At 41.5% G+C, this 17718-nt stretch overlaps 1 protein-coding gene across 1 annotated transcript in view; it reads right to left on the bottom strand.

Annotated features, from left to right (window-relative positions):
- LOC146055258 (inositol 1,4,5-trisphosphate-gated calcium channel ITPR3-like) overlaps positions 1 to 17501 on the bottom strand; it is a gene marked incomplete at its 3' end in the record, with an annotated part of 44967 nt that extends 27466 nt beyond the window's left edge. The window contains exons 1-5 of the mRNA XM_083168230.1: positions 17236 to 17501; positions 11660 to 11716; positions 10337 to 10525; positions 9080 to 9179; positions 8026 to 8186 (exon numbers count right to left, since the gene is read on the bottom strand). Of these exons, the coding sequence (XP_083024356.1) occupies positions 8026 to 8186; positions 9080 to 9179; positions 10337 to 10491 (416 nt within the window). The remainder of the gene's footprint in view (positions 1 to 8025; positions 8187 to 9079; positions 9180 to 10336; positions 10526 to 11659; positions 11717 to 17235) is intronic.
- Between the last annotated feature and the right edge of the window lie 217 nt (positions 17502 to 17718).

Here is a 17718-nt window from a genome sequence, read left to right as displayed (position 1 = left end):
GATGACCTGGCAGGTGAAGGGTGTCCAGGGAGCTTTCAGGTATCAACAGCAGCTGTAGCAGATTACTCAAGAACACAGGTACTCAGGAACAAGGGAACCTGGAGCCTAGAACGCTGATTCCTGGTAGCACATGACTAGTTGTTCAAGGCAGGGCAAATGGGCCAGAGGTCTCAGCTATATACCCTCTGCTCCTCTGTGATTGGTTGCCAGTTGCAGCACCAATTAAGTCCAGAAAGTACCTGTGCACACCTTGATCACATGGAATAGTGCACAGGTCAAGGTAACAAGGTCATGGAGAATCCATTGGAGTGGCAGTGCCCATGCAGCATGGAACGGCATGGGACTAGGGTTACCACCTTTCCCCTTTAATTCTGGACACATCACATTAAAATCAGGTGAAATGGAGTCTTGAAGTCAGCCAGCCACAGAACCTGTGTAATTAATATGTGTCCGGAATTAAAGGGGTAAGGTGGTAACCCTACATGGGACGCTGACCAGATTCCAGAGTGATGTCACCCAGATCTTGTCATGGAGAATACCCAGGGACAGCGCAGGACAGGAACCTGCGCCGCAGGACGCACCAGTGTGCGGGCAAGGAATGTGGACGCGGTTGCAGATGCAAAAGCACACCGCGATTTCTGACAACTATAAATCATGGCTTGCACCAATTAAATTGCTATTTTTAGCGTATTTTAAATGTTTATTATGTCTTTCATGTTATCATTTTTTAGCGTGTCATTGTATTAGGTAATAAATTGTTTCAATTTTACTGTGGTACTTCTTTCCTCAAAGCGCAGTTCAAATCCTTTCTTTTTTATAATTTTTATTACAGGTTGAGTCCAAAATGCTTTGGACCAGAAGTATTACGGATTATTCTGTAATTCAGGATATTTTTATATTTCAATGAGGTATCTTATCTTATTATTAACCGTTTCTTATTTAGCACACACATAGCGCTTTCCAGAGAATATTTGAACATTCACATCAGTCCCTGCCCCAGTGGAGCTTCCAATCTATATTCCCTACCACATGTACATGCACACACAGACATTCTAGGGTTAATTTGTTGGGAGCCAATTAGCCTACCAGTATATTCTTGGAATGCGGGAGGAAACCGGTGTACCTGGAGGAAACCCATGCAAGTACGGGGAGAATATACAAACTCCGCACAGTGGGAATCGAACCCACGACCTCAGTGCAGTGAGGCAGTAATGCTAACCATCACACCGTCCGTACTGCCAAATCTTGCATTTAATACATTTAACACATGAAATACAACTATATTACAAGGTTTCAAATCATGAAACAAAGGGGGTTATTCTGGTTAATTCGCAAGGCTGTGAATGCGCAACCTTGCAAATCCACCAAACCCCGCCTGGCGAATGAACACCCCCCCCCCCTCGCAGCACGGTTTTGCCCGCACAGGCTGCGAATGGATGTTTAGCATAAACTTCCATTCGTATGCCTGCGGGTAACCTCCCACATCTTTCGATGGTCGGCGACCATCAAAAGATGTGGAAGGTACACGCATACAAATGTGACTTTTAAGTTACTTACATATGCGTGCAGGCTACGGTGATGTCATCTGCCCGCCCCCAGCTCCTGTGGCACGGCCTCATTACCATGAGAACGCCCAGCATTCTCAGGAGAACGCCCATGGAACGCTGGGCATTCTCATATGGTAATGAGGCAGCCCGGCGCCCCCGCCCTTTTCCGCCCCCCACAAGCCGTCATGGGTGCGTACACCCGTCGAACCGAAAGTTCACCATGGGTGCATGCACCATACGTCAGCACATGCGCAGAAACCTGCCTGCGCATGCGCAGACGCGCAACATCTTTGTTATGCCACTCGCAGTGAAGTTTTATTTTATTTTCCATGATTGACAGTCCAAGACCATTTGGGAGCGCTAACGAGGCGTAACAACCGTTTTCTTACTTTGACTCACTCACGTTCTCATGTCCATTCAGGGTGTTTCTCTTCCACATCTGTGATTACTCACTCAGAAAACATGGTGCCAGCATTGCAGCTCTCATGGACATTCAGGGTGTTACATTGTACTTTGGCAGTTTATCATGGTAATCCCCTCGCTCTTTTTTTGCGGGATGGGGGGGTTGTGCATTGATGGAAGAAGCCATCTGCACTCAGGTATTAGAACATTTCAGAAGAAGAGGTTTAAACAATGACAGGCCATTTTTAATATACTCTATGTACTGACTGGGTGGAGCTATGGCTCCGGCTATGTGGTTTGTACTTCATAAATTCACACTGCACATGCTGTCAATGCACAGACTACAAACCATTCCAGCACTGGGGACTTGAGTTTGTAGTTGGAAGGGACCAGCACAGGTCTTTTGGTTAGATGAATAGAGGAGTGTGATAACAGATCAATAGTGTAATCACAGCTGACACATCCAGCTAAATAGTGAAGACATAGCTATCCTATATAATAAAATACTATCACTGCTCCCTACCTCTATGGGGTAAAACAAGTGTTATGTGTGCTAGCGGCCACTAGATGGCACAATCCAGAACTGCACCACTCGGGCACGCACAGAAGCCAGTGCTGACAATACTGTTATGCTATAACATAATCTGGCATCCTGGTTCCGGCACTGCGCTGAATCAACAGAATTGCCAGGACTATTTGTGGGACCCTGACATCAGCATCTCAACGACTATTACTACCCCCCCCCCCCCCCATACCTCCCAAAATGACCCTCTCGGGGAGGGACACAATGCATTGGTCATGTACTTCCATCTTAATGTATGAATGCCATCACCTGTATTGAAGCACCTTTCTTATCAATTAACCTGTTCAAGACAGATGAAGGTAATCATACATTAAGAAAAAAGTCCAGGAGCAGAGCATTGTGTCCCTCCTAGAGTGGGTCATGTTGGGAGGTATGCCCCCTTATCCCCTCACCTGAACATAAAAAAAATCTCCCAAAGCCTATCTTTATCTTGCAGTATAACTTTACACCTAGTCCTGCCCACTGCCTGATGTATCCAGACTTCATGTAGACCTCCCACATCCCAACTCAACCCTCCCACTCATCCATCAGCCTGACCATCAGGTGCGAATAAAATGTGTGGTAACTGTATTAAAAAAAAAAAAACTCTCATCTTTAAAATATATTCTCATTACATAACAACTTCCTAATAATCCCTGCTGTGTGGATGCCAGATAGATTATTAGTCATTGATGGATAGCATATAACATAGCTGGATAATACAAAACCATTAATGTCCGGACGGGAAGATGTGCTAAAGCTTGATAAAGTGGAGAGAGATAAAGTACCAGCTCTTAACTGCCACGTTACAGGCTGTGTTTGATAAATGACAGCTGATTGGCTGGTAGTTTATCTCCCTCCAAGCTCTAGTACATCTGCCCCCCCAGTGCATCAGAGCAAAAATTCCACAGTCCTCTGTTTATAATATGATTACATAGACTACTAGTACGTTCTAGCCATAAAGCAGAGAATACTGTATTTTTAAAGTGTTCGGATGCTGCAGCTAATAATTGAGAAATGACTGGCCTCTCATTGTTTAACAGTCTTCTCCAGAAATGATCTAATATCTGTGAGCAGATGGCTTCTTCCATCTAACCACAACCACCCTAACACCCCCCCCCCCTCCCCATGTGACCCACACACTGCTGTTCTTTTCCCAAAACATTAACATTCATATTTATTCCATAAACTGGCCAGTATTTATAACCCAGTTGTCAGAATATATTGGTGTCAAGTTCTGTTAAGGGGGGTATTCAGTGTTGGCTGATATTTCTGACAGGTGGAAATATCGGCCATCGGTAATGGCCAGGGAATCTCCTCAAGCAGATTCGACTTTATTCGCACCCATTTCCATTTTTTACTATCAGTGGTTATCGCCAATCCAGGTAGTTTCTGACTGTCGGAATCCATTCCGACAGTCAGAATAATGGATCCAATATCGAATAGGCCAAAGGTCAATTCGACCAAATATTGTCGGATACAGATGATATTTCCCAATAAGTGTGAAACTGTACAAGACAGACAGATTAATAAAATTTACCCAGATATGAAAACATACAATACTGTTTATTGTGCAACACAGCTATAAAGAATGCTTTATTTTAAGGTATGTAACATCAAAGAAAATCTGTAAAGAAGCTAAATATCTTGTGAGTGCAATGAGATCAGCAACAGCTAGAGATTAAATAAAGCCAATGGATACTGCAGAAGCAAATAGGTTATGTTCTAGTTAATCCTTATTCTGCGTGCACATATTAAGAATATGCATGTCCCAGACAGCAGGGATGAAGTCATTGGGGTGTGGACAATAAAGAATTTTTACCATTCATAGAAGGATCAGCAGACACAATTTCTAGCAGACATGTAGGGATCCTGTACACTCAACAGGACTAGACTAGAAACACAACCTCGGGGCAAGAACATCCTAATTATATCCAACACCCTCCACAGTGCCATGTACCGTAATAATCTTCATCAGTGAAGAACGCACTGCTCCAATACTACTGCTTATATACTGTGTGTGTGTATATATATATATATATATATATATATATATATATACATATACACACATACACATAACACACACACTGTACAAAGTTCACACTAGTTAACTAGATGAATTATGATCTGTGCACAAACATGATCTATGTAAAACCAGGCTGCACTAAATGCATGACATGGAGCATTAGCAGTCTCCCATCTGCAGGGTTGTTCAGGTTCATGCTGATATCTGTGTTTGTGTAGCAAACGGATGCTCATTGTTACATCATAAATGTGCACGGAGCAGATAAGGATTTGCTTAACAATACACTGAATAGCTATTAGAATCAGCCTCTGATAAAAGGTGGTATTTATCTTACACATCCTATTAATAAACTTAAATAAATAAGGAGTGGTATGCATGGACCACCCCAATACACTCTTTATTATAGCAGAATTCAGCACTTTTTCTATTTTCCTGCCAGAAAGTAAGTAACACTGTAGCAGCTTTCAGTTCCCACCAACACTAAAGAGGCCTACACACGTAGAGATTTGCTGAGCAGTGATAGATCGCTCAGAACGCTCAGCACACAGCAATGTGTCGGCGCTGAGTGCTGTGCAATCTGTCAGGGTCAGTGTTCCCTGGTGAGAACACTGCCCTGACCAATTAATAGCCAGCACCACCGGGGGACGTGCATCCATATTGCTATGGCCCCTACACACAGAGTGATGTAGGGGCACTTTCTCAAATTGCTACGTGTTTAGGCCACATAGGGCCAGATGCACTAAGCTTCAACAGTGATAAACTGGAGAGTGATAAACAACCAGCCAATCAGCTCCTGTCTGAGATATTTCAAACACAGTCTGTGACATGGCAGGTAGAAGCTGATTGGCTGATGGTTTATCACTCTCCATTTTATCACTTTTGAAGCTTAGCGCATCTGGCCCCTAATGTGAAACTGAAGCTATATATTGCGTACACTTATTTTTCTATACACAGCTGAACCTATGTATTCCTGAAAGTGTTGTACTCGGATCTGGATTGTCTTTAAAAGTATCAGATATAGAAATCTATACATTGTTTTAAGAAAGAGGTGATAATCTGTTTCCTATGTTACATTGTAGCCACAAGCCACATAATAGGTATTTAAGAGGGAACCATGTTAATGGGGATATTTGCTGAGCGTTCCGCAAGATCGCTCAGCACATGGCGATGTGTCTGCGCTGTGTGCTGAGCGATCGGCCATGGCCAATGTTCTCCGGTGAGAACACTGGCCCTGCATGGCAATTAAATAGATTTATCCAGCATGCTGGATAATAATCGCCGGGCAATAGCGACACGGGGACTGCGCATCGCAATGTAGGTGCATTTTCTAAACAATCTAGTTATTTTGTTTAGAAAATGCCCTAAAATCGCTCCGTGTGAAGGCCCCATAAAGCTGAGCTGCAAACTTAAAGATTTATTTGTCCAATTTGTCTGGAGGGAATAAAAATCCGGTAACATATGGGAGCATAGAGTATGACAATCAATCATTTGCTCTAAAACTGACTGGAAAACAAACACTGGGCATTCAGACAACTTAAGGCCCCCATACACTATGCGATTTGGGCACGATTTCACCCGATTCGAATGAATCGGGCCATGAAATCGGCCCAAATCGCATGTTTAAACATCCCCTCCGATCCGATGCGCGGTCCCGTGCGCATTGGATCGGAGTCGGGCAGTTGGACCGACTCCACATAAGATTTCCTAAATCGTATGTGCAGCCTCCGGGCAGCAGGGTCAGCGGGCGGGGGACACTGCGAGGGCAGTGAGAGAGGCGGGCAGTAGCAGCGAGCGGGGGACGCCGGAGAGCCGGACAGAGTCAGCGGCGGCAGATGCTGGGGACCTGCAGGGGGGGGAGCCGGGCATGGTACGCTGTCAAATAGGCAGCGGGCGCTGGAGAGCCGGGCAGGGGACACAGAGGCAGCGCACGGGGGTACGCCGGTGAACCGACGAGGGAGCTGGGCAGGAGGATCGGGGACTCACTCTGCAGCTGCAAGGAGATAAAAACCAATACAAATGAATGGGCAGCCAGTGATTGGCTGAGAGCACTCTCAGCCAATTGCTGATTGGCTGAGAGCTCTCTCAGCCAATTGCTGATTGGCAATCACTGGCTGCCCATTCATTTGTAATGTTTTTTTATTTTTCCTCCCTTGCAGAGCGAGTCCCCGAACCTCCTGCCCAGCTCCCTCGTCGGTTCACCGGCGTACCCCCGCGCGCTGCCTCTGTGTCCCCTGCCTGGCTCTCCAGCGCCAGCTGCCTCTTTGACAGCTTACCATGCGCATTGGCGATTTATCATATGCAAAACTTGGCACATCAAGTGCCTAATCGTGTGTATCCCTCCCGGGGAGCTGCCGGGGAAAATCAGGTCCGACTTGTCCCTAGGACAAGTCAGGCTAATGTATGGGGGCCTTTACTTTAATCCATTTGATTTAGCAAATTTATCCAAACAATCATTTGGTCTATTTTCCAGTGTTTTCCAGACAGATTGGAAAGATAAATCTGTAGGTGTAGCTTATTGCTGTGTACACATGGTGCGATTTGCGCTACAGATTTTGACTATATAGTCAAAATCGCATAGCACATACTGTAGTATAAATTGCACTGTGCTTTGCAGCACCCGATGCCATTGCATAGCATCGGAATCAAATGTAGAAATAGACTGTGCATCACAGTCTATTTCTACTATATACTGCTCAATGCACACTTCAAGTATTATATTTAATAAAGAAAAACAATACTACTGGATTATAAGGTACTAACAATGCTTATATACCCTGCAGCCCAGGTGCGCTCATACTCCTCCAAACCAATTTACTAAGCATACTTGCTAATTTATGGAAAAATGAAGCAAAGCTTAAGGCAGATTACTCATGGCCTAACTCAGGGGTAGATTTATTAACCTCGGTGAAGTGATAAAGTGGCTGGATTTTATCACCAGCCAATCAGCTCCTACCAGTAATTTTTTAAACCAAGCCTGTAACTTCACAGTTAAGAGCTGATTGGCCGGTGATAAAAAGCAGACACTTTATCACTTCACTGAGCTTAATAAATCTGCCCCTCAGATCCTGCGTGGAGTATAACATGAATATGACCATAGTAGGTATTTGCATATTTTCAAAAATGAAATCTAATCTAATGTATTCCATATTGACATTATAAAACACTTAAAGTTGACAACACTCATTACAATCTACTTGTTCTGCCCACATACCAAAGAATTATATGTTAGGGACAAAAAAAACAATGGTATAGTGAAATTAATCTATCTTGAAATACTCCTTATTAGTGAGCTGTGAATGACCTGTTTTACACCCTGTTAAATCAAGTCTGATCCAAGTAAAATACTTACTTCTCAGTTTGGCCAGCAGGGCTGCCATCAGAAATTGTGGGGCTCGGGTCTTAACAGAGAACAAATTTCTGGCAAATGATAATAATGTAACTCCTGACTGCTATTGCTGTTATTAGTCTGAACAATATTGTCCTACCTGCGGTCATTCTGGCTTATAAATCCGTCATTCAGACGCTCCACAAAATGGGCCAGCATTGTACTTGCATCATTAGCAAAATCCAAGTCACGAATCTCAGACACAGGAACAGACACAATGGCAAAGGCCTCCTTATCTTCTTTAGTGGGGCAAGTACCCAGCTGAGCAGAGATACATAGGTATTAGATTAATTAGGACAAAATCACCAAAGTTTAAATAACAAAAATGGTCAGAAAAGCAATAGTGGTAATAAGAGTATTATAATAGTATAGATAAAAATGTAAAATGGCTTTCACCATTAGTGTCTAATGGCCCCATACACTAGTCCGATTTGGACCAAAGGATCGGGCAGAGAAATTGGCCCAAATCATATGTGTTTGACATCCGATCCGATGCGCAGTCCTGTTCACGTCGGATGTGATCTGGAGGTCGCGACTTGCTCAGACCCACCTACAGTCAGCGAAGAACGGGGTCGCACGCAATATATCACATGTGAAAGGACCGCATGCGATACATAGGTCCTGGGTGGCTCAAGGGGGGGTCAGATGGCCATACACTGCTGCGATACATTACAGTAGTGTATGGCCACCTTTAAACACCTTCACAATCTATAATGTTACACATCAGTTAGACCACTATCTACATGTATAGCAAACAATGTATCCTGCAAGAGGACTGCTCTAGAAGAAACCATGTTTTTTTGGTAGGATAAATTGCCATCCTTCAGATTAGCCCTCGTTATATTACCCTCTTACTTATATTCTCGCAGATTTTTAAATCTTAGACAGAAAGTTATTTATTCAGTATAATTGGCCCAAACAACAATAATATCTTGAGACTGGCAGCCCTTGAACGTAATAGTTTTACCCATTATAATAGTAAACATTAAGCAGGATAGCAGAATTGAGTACTACGAGAAGCTATGTATGTAAGACTACATGAATGCAAATATACAGTATGTACTGTAAATACTATTTCATTTTTAGAAAGCCTATATATTCACTGAAGGTATACAAATGCCATTCATCCCCAGTTTCCTTCCATATCCATTTACCATGAGACGTATGGGCCGTTCCTCATCTACATCAATGGGGACATTCGTGCTCTGAATCCAAGTGTTAGTGCACAAATGCCTCAGCCTCACAAACGAGTTCCTAAATAACACACATATTATTTATTTCTGTTTCAAATGCTCAGTAAAACACAATACATTATCAATGACATCAATAACAGCTGATTGCTGGGCCAAGGTACTGCAATGTAACTGTACCACCTGTGGCCAAATGTTCTCGTTAGTCCCTGTCTCATAAACACAAATTTACCACTTTCCCAGAATCCTTGTATTATTGGACTGGTAAATGACTTATTGCAACATCAATCTATGTAGCCATATAATGGCACTTTAGTTTCTTTCTTATTTGGAAAATTATAGGTAACATTTGAGCCAGATATACAGTGCAATAACATTCATATATATCATGATAAGCGGACAAAAGTGCATTCCCACAAGCCTAAAATATCGCTTTGGAAACCCTCAAAGCACATCAGAGCTGCATAATACATTATAAACCAAGGCTGCTGTCTGAGACACAGCGGGCACTGAAAGACCCAGGTTGGGCAAACCTATTTTTACAGTAGGTGTTCTTTTTCTGGCAAAGGGACAGGTACGAGCGGTTCTAAACCAGTAAACAACATACAGCACCAAGTGCAAAGTGATTATTTCCTCTCCAGAATCAATGTACAGTGCAGCGAAAATAAGTGCCCTATACTAGCAGCCAACAGTCCTGTCATGGGATCCAATAAGCAGATGTTTTCCATCACTACATGCATAACTGCAACCAGATTTTTCAGGCAACCATTAAATACACTTTTATGGAGAATATATCTTGCAAATGGATAGAACCAGATGGGTTACTAATTAGCCATGATCTACGGGTGTTAAGATTTTAAATATCTACAGATCAATATAAATGGTGACTGTAACTGTAATGTTCCCGGCCTGCAGTCATTTTCAATCTGCCGCAAAGAAACGCAAAGACGTTAGGAAAGAAACATTTCAATACATCAAAAGACTGTAAAAAGTTCAGAATGGTCGTATTAAAGGGAATGAGGACTAGACACAAGGACATGACCTATGGCCTATGGAAAGCTCAGGGGCAATGTAAGGAAGTAAAACTTTACACAGAGGTTACAGACAGGAAATAGAGACCCATAAATTTGTGACACATAGCTACGGTATTACACAGTGAATGGGTGATAAACTAGACATTTTGAGTTTCATCTGTCAACATTTTTCATGATATAATGTTACCTGGGTACAAATGAATCAGTCTTCTGAAGGGTAGTGGGATCCAGTTCAAAAAGTGAAGCAATGTCGTTGCCATGAGGCACAGCCACAAGGCGATATTTAATCTTCTCCCCGGCATTCCTGCGATTGGGACGAGTGCTTGCTACCTGAGAGAACATCAGTAGTCAATGAAGGTGTGGCAGAGGATGAAAACTGATAGATGAAGAAGGGAGAAACCAAGAAAAGAAAAGAAATCTAGTGAGAAGTGTATGGTATGAGTGTGGATAGGCTGTGTTAAATAATTAGGGAAATACTGAGGAAACCAGAAAACAATTAAAAGGTAAGAGAATTGCAGCAGAAATTGCAGACAAGAGAGGAAAAATAAAGCTATTCAAATAATAATAAATATTATTATTATTATATTATGTAGGCAGCATATGATAAATATATAGGCAGCATATAATTAAAATATAGGCAGCATAACATAAAAATATAAGCAGCATATGAAAAATATAGGAAGCATAAGATAAAAATATAGGCAACATAAGATAAAAATATAGACAGCATATAAAAAATATAGGCAGCATAAGATAAAAATATAGGCAGCATATGAAAAATATAGGCAGCATAAGATAAAAATATAGGCAGCATATGAAAAATATAGGCAGCATAAGATAAAAAATATAGGCAGCATAAGATAAAAAATATAGGCAGCATATGAAAAATATAGGCAGCATAATATAAAAATATAGGCAGGTTTGAAAAATATAGGCTGGATATGATATGAGTAATATACTTGAAGACGGTCACAAAAAAAAAAAGAGAAGCATAAGAGAGATCCAAAAGTGCTCGCTCTTTAACATTCTGAGAACTACACTTCTCTAGAGAGAGATGTTTTGCAATCCCATTTGATTTACAAAACAGGCACAACTTTACACTCTGCAGCTTGGTAATATTAGCACTAAGCAAATAGGAAAATGAGTTGGCAGCACTACGGAGTCTAAGATGGAAGAGTTTAGATTAATTTACGACCACCTGGGAGCTGCACTAGTTATGTTAATTTCGGAATGTAGGCTTTGTTCATTTATGAGTGATAGGGCAGTGTATTATGTGACATCCACCACGTCTATTAACTCCCTGGCCCACATGGCCGCTTTCTCCATATGTTATATAGATATTTATGACCCAATTGCATCACATTTACCCTTGGTACTGTATCTATTTTACAATTCTTAGCTGATATATTACATGAATAATAAGCATTATTCCACACGGTGTGTACTGCGCTGCACAATATAAGCGTAGATCTATTATAATGAATATAATAACACTAATAAGTGAACTTACGGTGTTAGATGATCCAGATTTATACTCTGGGGCATCCCCTTTATAGGTGGGGTTTTCCTAGAACATTTAAAAAAATAAATATAAATCAACATTGCACAATACAGGTACAATAAGTGCAATTTGATATACACTACCAATCAAAAGTTTTAAATCACCCCCATTATTTAGTTAAAACGGAAATCTAAGCGAGTCCAGTAATTCATAACCGGAAGTTTTATAAAAATGGGAATCAACTACAGGTTTAAAAAATAACAACAAGTTTACATTAAGAAAAACTAAAAATGTATAATCAAGTCTTTTTCAGGGAACAAGTAATGGGTCAAAACCTTATGCAGCAATAAAAATGAGCCTTGCCAGGGCTATGAATCATTGCCAGTGGACTACTGAAGATTGGAAGGGCTTGTGGAAAGTCATCAACACTTAGTTCCTCATGATGGAACTTGGGGGCAATTCAGACCCGCTCGCTGCGGGCCAATTCGCTCCCCTGCACGAAAGTTGGGGACGGGGTTTGCGCATGCGTGAATATGCGCATGTGCAAACCTCGGGCGCAAACAGCTTCAGCGAGTTTCACACGGACAATGGTGGATAAAAGACTTACATTTAAGTTTAATGGCGAGCGACCATCAAATGATTTTTCCTCCGTGCCTCAGCATGCGAGTGGACGTGTAAATTTACACATCCACTCACATACTTGGGAGCGGATTCCAGAGACGGGGGTGCAGGGGACATGTGCATACATGCAGCCTTGCTAATAGGCCTGAATCACCTCCCCTTTTGTACACTATGAATAAGGGAAAAAAATGGTCCCTCAGTGTATTGGGTTTATTTACTATGTTGCATCTTGTAAAATGTTCTGCTTCTTGGCATGTTTAAGCCCAACATGTAATATTGTAATATAGAAATGTCTTTAATAGCAAAACTGTTTAAAAAAGCATTGCCCTAACAACATGATCTCACCATTTACAAACTGGGGCGCGGGGGGTGGGGGTGGTTATTGGTTGAGAGAGAGTCACAATTTAATATGTATTCTTTATTAATGTATGTCATTTTATTTTTGTGAAATATTTTACTGCAATACCTTGTTTACTATATCTCTACCATAGACGCAGGTTGATATGGTACAATAACGGATCCTATCTCTACCGTCACACATATTATATATCGTTCACTATTCCAATACTCAATTTGTCATTGTTAAACTTGTGGATGGTATACCATAATATCAAGTTTAAAGCATTTTGTTAAAGAAAATGATGCTATGATTTTCTTTTTTCTTAACAATTGTTTATATGTTTTATGCTTTAACTTCAGAATATATTGAGACATTGACATAAACTAAAAAATGTGCAGCCTGAAGACAGACAAGTAACCATACCAAATCCATTATCAGGCCTGTGTCTCACTTGATCTTTTCAATAAGAAGATTTATTTTCTGCTGCACTTTTGGAACAAGCCTACATTACTTGACAGGGGTTGGTATGAAATCCCGGTGGTCGGAATCCCGGCAGTCAAAATCCCGACGCCGGAATCCGACCACCGAAATTCCGACATTGGGGGGATGTGGATCCCCCCTTATGGGCTGGCCACGCAGCGGGCCCGGTGCCTCGCTATGCTGGGCACATTAATTTATTCTCCCTCTATGGGTGTCGTGGAGACCCATAGAGGGAGAAAGTGTCGGGATTTCGGTGGTTGTGATTCCGGCGTCAGGATTTTGATCGTCGGGATTCCAACATCCGGGATTCTAACTGCATCCCACTTGACAAACTAACAACTGTCAATAGCAGTATTATTATTATTTATATATGATAAACAATATTTTAGGAATACCATAGCCATTACAATAACTACAGTGTTTCTTTGTATTTTAGAAGGTGAATATCTTGTGGATTATTTTCTTGCATGAGTTTTATAATAAATGTTATATTACGTTATATTTATTATTTTGGGGACATCCTTCTATATTGCTGATTATCACATCTGCATTGCCTCTCAATCCTCCATTGAAGGGGTGTACACACAGGCTGGAGGCTGGGTTAAGTAAAAAATGCGATGTCGCTGCCAGAGATAAGCTGGCGGCCATCCCCAGCCGCAGCCCGCATATACAGCTGATTAGAGACTGCAGTGTCTAGTCAGAATATTCTTACCTGAGACTGCCGTGTCTATTTGGTCGGGTGATAGTGATGCTACTGTGCCGTGCATCGCTGTCGCCTGCTGTGTACACATGGGGAGATTCAGGCAAACTTTCTAAGCAATTTTGACGATGTGGTCAAAATCTCTTTGAAGAATCGCTCCATGTGTACATGGCTTAAGGGCATTCCTTATTAAGTGATCTCTGGGCCTGGTTCAGACCTGATCGCACGGCTGCTAATTTTTGGAGCTCAGTGATCAGGTATGTGCCGCCCCGCCAAAGTGAAATTCCACCCTATACAAGCTTGCAAATGGCTGGATCCGGGATTCATTCGCCGGCAAATCCATTTGCAAGCTGATCATCAAATGATTTTTCCAGTGTGTGCAGTCTGTGCATAGCCCTGGACTTACTTGACAGAATTAGGCTGATCAGCGCTGCATCAGGGCATGTGATTTTGCTGACACTCCCTGAAAACAGCTGGTTACCATCTGCAACCGTCTGATTCATGTCAATCACCTTGCGAATGGCATGGGCAATCTATCGATAATTACATGGCTTGCTAATTCACAGCTGAGGGATCAGGTCTGAAATAGACCCTCTGTCTGTGTGCAGATACCTTATTTGGTGCATGCACAAAAGCCATAAAAAGTATGCTGAAATCTGGGAGATTTCTGTACAGCGCGATGAGCACGCGCCTCCGAATCAGTCCCAGTGCTCCTAGGTGAGAGTCCTTTAGCATTCATCAAACATGACCAGGGTAATTCTTTAGATACTCATCATAATCAAATAGGTGTAGAGCAGCGGAATGATATTTAGCAGACAAAATAAGCAAATTAGTACTAGGTGGACATTAAAAAAAAACAGGAATATTTTAATTTTTTTTAAGTATATTCTCATAAACAGGTATCACAGGTGCTTTATATGAATAGAGAAGCAGACTTACAAAATATGACCTAATCATCATCAATATGTAATTGAAGGGGCACCACATGCCCCTTCCTTTCTGGGACAGCCCTGGGTTTTATAATGTTTTATGTTTATACTGATTATATATATGTATTTATATATACACATGAAAGTAGTTTATAATCAAATTTAGGAAACACAAAACAATGGTAGTGCTCCAAAGATCATATTACGCTACATGTGACGATGCACTGGCTCACCAGTAAAGTGCCCCAGGCAATATAAGAACGTGTATTGATTTTGTAAGAGATGCTGAGTGGATAGAGGCGTGGCTTCCTGAGAGCACATTAAGTGCACCATGATACAAACAAGATTTATTTTGCAGGACATGACTATTTAAACTAGGGGTGGAAAGAGGTGCTTAGAAGAAGTTTCCTGTTCATATGGCGACAAAACGCATTCTTCTATCCTTACAATGGTGAAGTATTACTCCACAGTGAAATTATTTTTAGGGAATTCTACCAATCCTTACAGTCTTACTTCTCATTTATAAAATAAAAGACATTATTAAAAATCAAAAGCATAATGTCATAAATTAAAAATATATTCCAAAATTTCAATGCAAAGATATATCAGAAATCATTAATAGGGGTGCATTATGTCATATTTCATTATTCTTCGCACTTTCTGTGTGAAGGAAAGAAGGAAGAAAGAACATTCCTACGGGTGGAGGGAGTGACTTGTAAGTATGGCTCTAGGCCGCATAAGGGGATACCCTACAATGGGATATGATCCCCATGTATGTTTAATCAGATATTTCTGGTAGCAGGTTCCAGAGTTACAAAAACCACCAGCAAATACTGTACAGAAAAAATGTTAGAAATAAGATAAATAAATAGATAAAGTGTCCTTTCTTTCCCATGTCATCTTGCTGTAGGAACACTATTATTGGTTCTCTGCCACCTCCAGCTGGCAGGGGAGAAGTGGTACGTAAACTGTGCCAGCTATTGCAGAGGAAGGGAAAGAGCACCCTATACAATGCCTCTACTGTGCTGACAGACTTTTAAAAAGCCTTTTCTTTCAGTGAGCGCAACTTGTAACACTTTTTTTTATCTTTCTTCCATTAACGTTTCTTTGTCTCATTAATATGTGGGATCATGCCATCTGAGTGCCTTGTGTGTGGGAAATACTTTCCTGTTAACTCTTTTAGGGTATGACATTTAAATCACACATTCATTATTTTCACTATTACAAGGCCAATGACAAACATTGCAGAGAGAAATCCACTCAAAATATAATTACCTCTCCAAATAATTCCAATTGTAATTCTTATGTTATCCCAAACAACTAATGCTAGCTATGGCCCGATTCCCCGTTCTGCTGATCTGATCTGTCAATCCCATTCACTGATCGGTAGCCATACACATACCCTCCAACATGACCCATTCCATTAGGTACAAAATGCTCTGTTCCTGGACTTCCCTGCCAGTGGCAGTTACAGAGGTTGGACTCCAGTACAGTCCAAAATTCAAAGAGGGGTGTCACATCAACTGTCAGTGTGTCCAGGACAGTGATGTTTGGGGTGGTAGTAGGTGTGGCTCCCCTTTTTGAATATTGGACTGTGCTGCAGGCTCACATCTGCAACTGCCACTGGCAGGGAAGTCCAGGAACAGAGCATTTTGTACCTAATGGAATGGGTCATTTTGGAGGGTATGCATACATGATTGGGGATTAACAACATGATAAACATTCCTGACTAAAGGGTTTCCCAGATTTCCTACCCCTGGTCTTGGCAGAATGCTGAAATTCATTATAGATTTATGGACCAAACAAGTCACATCTGCGAAACGTAAGTCAAGCAGCAGCAATCTTATTGTTATGCAGGTTATATGTTTATAGCTTGTCATAATATCCCTGTCCATGTATTGCCAAACTATATATTCATATTTACAGTGATATCTACATTGGTTCGTTACATCTTTCACAAACATATTGCATCAGCTGTGACACACAGCAGATGAAAAACATAATTCCCCTTAGTATGTAAACTCTTATGAGCAGGGCCCTCCTTCCTTATGTGCCTTTCTGTCTCTTACTTAAAGATTCTTCTACTCCATACTTCCTTTGGTGGCATCTAGTCCCACAGTTTTACTTATTTCAATATTGTCTGCTGATGCAGATGTGTTTATATACTGTATATGTACTTGTCCTATACTCTCTTGAACTAAACACCTAGGTTTTTAGAAAAAAAACCCATCAGGCGCAAACACTAGTGCGGTCACACTTATGGAATAACGGGATAGTCAGGGAAGAAATGGTTGGCAGCTCCCAATTAGCAAATTGGATACATTTGCAAACTAGATACAGGGGAAGATACGGAACGTGTATTAGTAACTATACACAACCAGAGAGCGCCAAACGATTGGGGATGGTACAAATAATTTTTTATTTTTATATTAAAAGTATATAAAACACCATTATAATAAATCATAAATACATAATAACAGAAATATAAAATTTATAAATGAATGGACATATTTACACTCAACGTGAAATCGTAGCAGCAGCCAATAGTCCCAATTGCGGGTGTGTGCTCTCCTTTGAGCCAAGGTTTCTAATACTGGGTGTCCAGCTTAAAGATGATGATGGATAGCAGCCTGGTTATAAACAATTTGATGCAGTCTGCAGACTGCTCAAGCACCTCTGCCAGCTGACGTCGCCTGTTGACGAACAGCTGATTTGATATTGAGCAGAGAGCGAGCTGTCTGCCTCGGCAACAGCTTAGATGACACACGCTGAATTGCCGGAGACTTTGCGAAGCAAGTAAGACCAGTACACTCACCCAGACTTATGTGATTCTGCCGACGTGCGGCTAGCGTGGTTCGTGCTGTGACGGCTGGGGAGGCTTGATGCTTGAATCAGCTGGTAAGCGAGAGATGGTACGGAAACCTTTGTAAAGGAGCTGCTGAGAAGGATTTCACAGTTGGAGTGAGTTTTGTCTCTGTATCTTCAGACTGCATCAAAT

Source organism: Crinia signifera, unplaced genomic scaffold, assembly GCF_055691185.1.
Source record: "Crinia signifera unplaced genomic scaffold, ASM5569118v1 HAP2_SCAFFOLD_430, whole genome shotgun sequence".
NCBI lineage: Eukaryota > Metazoa > Chordata > Amphibia > Anura > Myobatrachidae > Crinia > Crinia signifera.
The sequence above is the reverse complement of the archived record's forward strand: the minus strand, read 5'-3'. Positions and strand labels throughout refer to the sequence as shown.